This window comes from Austrofundulus limnaeus, unplaced genomic scaffold, assembly GCF_001266775.1.
Source record: "Austrofundulus limnaeus strain Quisiro unplaced genomic scaffold, Austrofundulus_limnaeus-1.0 Scaffold44, whole genome shotgun sequence".
Lineage (NCBI taxonomy): Eukaryota > Metazoa > Chordata > Actinopteri > Cyprinodontiformes > Rivulidae > Austrofundulus > Austrofundulus limnaeus.
In genome coordinates, this window is record NW_013952446.1 from 2,092,787 (window position 1) to 2,097,457 (window position 4,671).

Here is a 4,671-nt window from a genome sequence, read left to right on the forward strand (position 1 = left end):
CACACACACACACACACACACACACACACACACACACACACACACACACACGCGGACAAAACCAGCTTCCTTCGCAGTTATTTTTCCCTGGCCTTGTAAAACTATTCACACTGCATACTCGTTTGCCAAAAGGTTAACAGAAAAATAACAGTGTCTGACTGAGTAAAAAAGGTTAAAAGACCAAGACAATATCTTTCTTGTTTTCCACTTCTGGAGTGTGCGTCTAATTTTTAATTAAGTTATTTTTTTATTTCAAAACAAATTGTATTTTACGTACTAGCAGCTCTTTTTTTAAACAAAGCTAAAGCATTAAAACAAACAACAACACCAGTTAAAGGTTAAAGTTCATCAGTGCATGGAGGTGAAACAACAGTCACAGGAAGTCATGTTATATAATTTTGACAGTTTTGAGCTTTATATTGTGTTATAATGTTCTTCCCTCATCAAAAAACATGCCCAGAGTGTTGCTTTGATTCATGCATGTTTGAGAAATCCTTGAATATCCTGTGGTAGCCAAGTGGAGATGCCTAAACACTTGTTGTTACAAAGCGCCGCCTATTTGAACAAAACACCTCCCTGGAGCTCAGTCTGCAGACGAGCTCCCGCCCTACAGAGAACCCCTCCCCCGGAGCATTGTTTTGAAGATGTGCTGAAGTGGGAGTGTCAGGAACAGTAAGAGATTCTTAAAGAGAGGTCAATTTCAATGCATTTAGATGCAAAGTCAAACTTATTTTTAATTTATACAGATTTCCCACAACTACTGAACATAGTAATATTTGATTCTGATATGGAATTGAACTATGTGCCTGGAAATCACACCTTTAAGAAACTGAAGTGGATTTCTGGTGCCATCTACTGTCATGGTTAAGTCTCTTGGGGAGTTTTATGTTGTCTTCTGACATTCTTGAGTATATATATATATATATATATATATCAGCATAGATGTTAATCAGACCGTTCGGAGGCAGAGCTTCAGCAGGTAATTCAGGTTCTAATGCACTGAGAGGGATGTTGGCTTCATCTGCTCTGTGGGTGAGGTCAACTGAGTATCTCTGTGGGGACAAAGCATTCAGAACAAACACAAAAATGGCTATAACTCTGATTTACAGATACTGAACGCAATTTTGATGTGATAGTAATTGAGACTGAACCTCAGCTTAAAGAGCTAGCCGATCACACGGGATTTGTTTAAAACTTTGCTGTTAACCTGTCATTTTGTCTTTTGTGCAAGCTATTTCATGAAACACTAAATGAATTGAAATTAAACATTCAGAAATGTATTGTTTACAACTGAAATTCCTTTGGAGTCAGCCCAATTTAAGATGACTGCCACAACACAAAATAGCTATAACTAAGCTAATATCACAGTATACTAGGTTACTGAGCAGTATCCTCCACACATAGAGCACATTTTTGTTTTGCACCTTGGCATAAACTGCTAAAGTTAACATTGTTAGCAGAATGTCTTTAGAACCAATGGACTGATTTCAATGAATCTCACGGTAATTAGTGGCAGTGCATCTATATTTTAAATCATCTCAATTCAAAAGGGATTGGACTTCAGAAATTCACCACAGCCAACTGCTTCTTGTCTGCACATAACTATAAAATATAAACTAGAAGATTTTGCATCATGATATTTTCACGTTTTAACCAAAATAGCTGAATCTCTGTCATTTCTTAATATAAGATGATCCAACATGTCCAGCTATTTCTTAGGTTATGGAACTACTCACCCTCACTCTTCTTCGTGTAAAGAAACAAACTGCCCCAGCTGCAATCACTACAAGGACCATTAAGCCCAGAACGATGATTACTGAAGAGCAAAAAAAAAAAAAAAAAAAAAAAAAAAACAAAGAGCCACAAATCAGTTATGGAAATATTTTTCAAATCAAAGCTTTTCAAAACAAAGACAATTTCAAAAACACATCATCTAGAAAAACAGAAAAACTCACCGATGTGGTCTGCTGATGCAGATGCAGCTGCTTAAGAAACACAAAAAGGTTTATAACTCAGCCGAGTGTCACTTATTGCACAAGATCTCTTTTAAAGACATTAGAGTCAAACCTGTTTGTGTTAGCAAAATATTTCATGAACCACTAGACATATTTTATTATAATTTCTGGAGCACAGTAATTGAATGTATCTACAGCTTATTGTGTGAATATTATGAAGCATTCACATTACTGAGCTGTAGATGAATTATTTTTCATACATTTTTCAGCCATTTATATATCAAAATATTCAGCTCCTTCATGATATTCCAGCTATGACTTTTGGTATTTCAGCAATTTATACTTATTGAGACTTCAAGCTTTTTCTGACATTTTTGTTCTCAATAATAATAAATGAAGCTTTAACATCCTGAAAATATAATAATGCTTATACAGTGTATCTTTACTGTACTATTCACATTTTATTCTAGTAGTTTCTTTATTTTATTTCTTTGTGCTAATTTTGGTTCTCTACAGCTAATTTGAGCTTTTTCTCTTTTTTCAGCTACCTTTCTTCTCCTTTCAGTTAAATCTTTTTGTTTCTAACAGCTTCTTTCTGTTAATTTTAGCTTTTGAAGTTTTTTCAGCTGTTTTTTGCAATCTATGCTACCTTTTAGTTTTTTTTTCAGCAAATTTGAGCTTTTTTCAGCTGAACTTTTGTTTTTATTTGATTAGTCTTTGTGAGTTCCTCTATGCCACTAACCACATCTCCCTCAGTCACCAATTCATTCTAACATCATCTAAACCCCGTTTCACTGCAGCCACTCCTCTGATCATATCTTGTCCTGATAGTTTCTCAGCCTCACCTCACTGATCGTTGTTCCCCTCTGAGTGTGACATATTGTCGTGAGATAGCGTTTAATAGTTTAGTTTAAAGTTTTGACCAAAACTTGCTGCAACTTCGTGTCTCAACATGAGATGATCTCCGTCTCAAACGCGTGTGGCTTGTGTTCTTCAACGAAGTCTTTAAGTTTATTTGATCCTTTTCTTTCCTCTTCTGTTGTCAAATGTCTGCCCCGTCAAACATGTCATGAAATAGTTAAAATCCAGTACAGTCACTGAGGCCATGAAGTCTTCTGATTATTTTCACCAAGTTACATTGAACTGTTACATTCTCAGTATCCTATTGCATAAATTGAACGTTTGCATCACTATTAACTCCTAAATAAGTTGTTGCTCAGAGCTTTATATGGTTTTGAGCTACAAAACAAAAAGAAAAAAAACGTGTAGGTCTTCTGGACGGGTTCTTCTCTAATGAAACGTTTCGTCTCTCCTCCAAGAGACTTCTTCAGTCTGAGAGTTTCAGGCAAAATTCAGGCTTTAAAGCNATTCTCCAGTTTCCATTCATTATTAGCCTCTTTCAATGTATTCGCTTCTTTTCACTGTCAGTTTTCTGACACATGATATCACCACCATGGCACAAAAAATGCCAAAACATGTAAGATCTTGGTGAGGCATTTGGGTGCTTGTAGGAAGGCAGTGGACTTAAACAATGATGTAATTATGTGTCCTCAATGGTTTTGAGGAGAAGTGCAGGGACAGTATTGGGAGTGGATCCATGACTTGTCTGAACTGGTGTAAATTGGTTGTTAAAATTTTGAAGTCGTACTGATCACTCTGGTCTTATGTTCCTGACAAGTTTTGACATGGTTCAAGAGAAGGGGCCTGTAGGCTTTGATTGTGATCATGATAAGGTGGGCACATAACTGAATACTGCATTCTGAAAGAGTCCTGCCTATAGGGCAGGGGTACGGTACAGAAGAGCAGATTGCAAGTAAATTTTTATGGGTTTGTCGTTAGATTTCTTGAGCTTAAATTTAGTTCAGAAAAGTTTGGTTTTGGCTTTTCTATTCTGCTGCCTCATGTGTGTCTGCATTTGGGTCCTAGAAATAAAAAATGCTTGTTATGATGTGAAACTTCAGAATGATTTCATGTCCACGGAACTTCTGAATAACATTCCCATTGCGAAGAAAGTGAACTAATGGAGAAATCGGTATCTACATTCCAACATTGTCTATTGATGTGCACCAGTACCAAAGCATAAATCTTTAAGAGTGATAAGAACTTGTTGCATGCCAAGTGCAGGTGGATCCTAAAAGGTCCTTTTCTGGGAAGGCCAAGATGTTGTGAGATGTGCAGATTGGCAACATGAGTAACGATAAAACTTTCATTCAAAAGATGACACCAAAAACACAACAAAGACTTTGAGTCAAATCACAATCAGTCATTACCAAGCATGCTTTTTTGAAAAACGTATTTTGAAATTTGATATGGTTATCACTCAGGGACAGAAGGACAAAAACTGCATCGAATTCCAAGTGAAAAATTCTTCTTGTTCAAATAAATTGTTGATAAACCATCTAATTGCTGGCTCCTGCTGGGTTTTTAGTGGTTTTTAACCAGTGAACCACTGTGCCCCACATGAATACAAATGCATTTGTTTTAATGTTGAAATAGACATGTCAAAGCATAAACACAGAGATTGATTTATCAATGAACCCAAACACTTAAATAAGGGTTGTGGTTGTTTAAAAATGTAAACCTCTTACAGGTGTGCTACATTGGGAACATTTCAGGATGATAAGGATAGAGATATTCTAGACAACCTGATGTCTGATGAGTTTTTCTTTGATGAATAAAGTAAAGATACTGAGATAAGGAGGCCATCACACAAGGC

General features: G+C 36.3%; 1 protein-coding gene across 1 annotated transcript in view; it reads right to left on the bottom strand.

The window, feature by feature from the left end:
- The window catches only part of si:dkey-27h10.2 (protein P54), a gene marked incomplete at its 5' end in the record, with an annotated part of 17,017 nt that extends 15,038 nt beyond the window's left edge, over positions 1-1,979 (bottom strand). Inside the window, 3 exon segments of the mRNA XM_014007815.1 lie at positions 956-1,052; positions 1,737-1,816; positions 1,956-1,979. Of these exon segments, the coding sequence (XP_013863269.1) occupies positions 956-1,052; positions 1,737-1,796 (157 nt within the window).
- Positions 1,980-4,671: the final 2,692 nt, after the last annotated feature.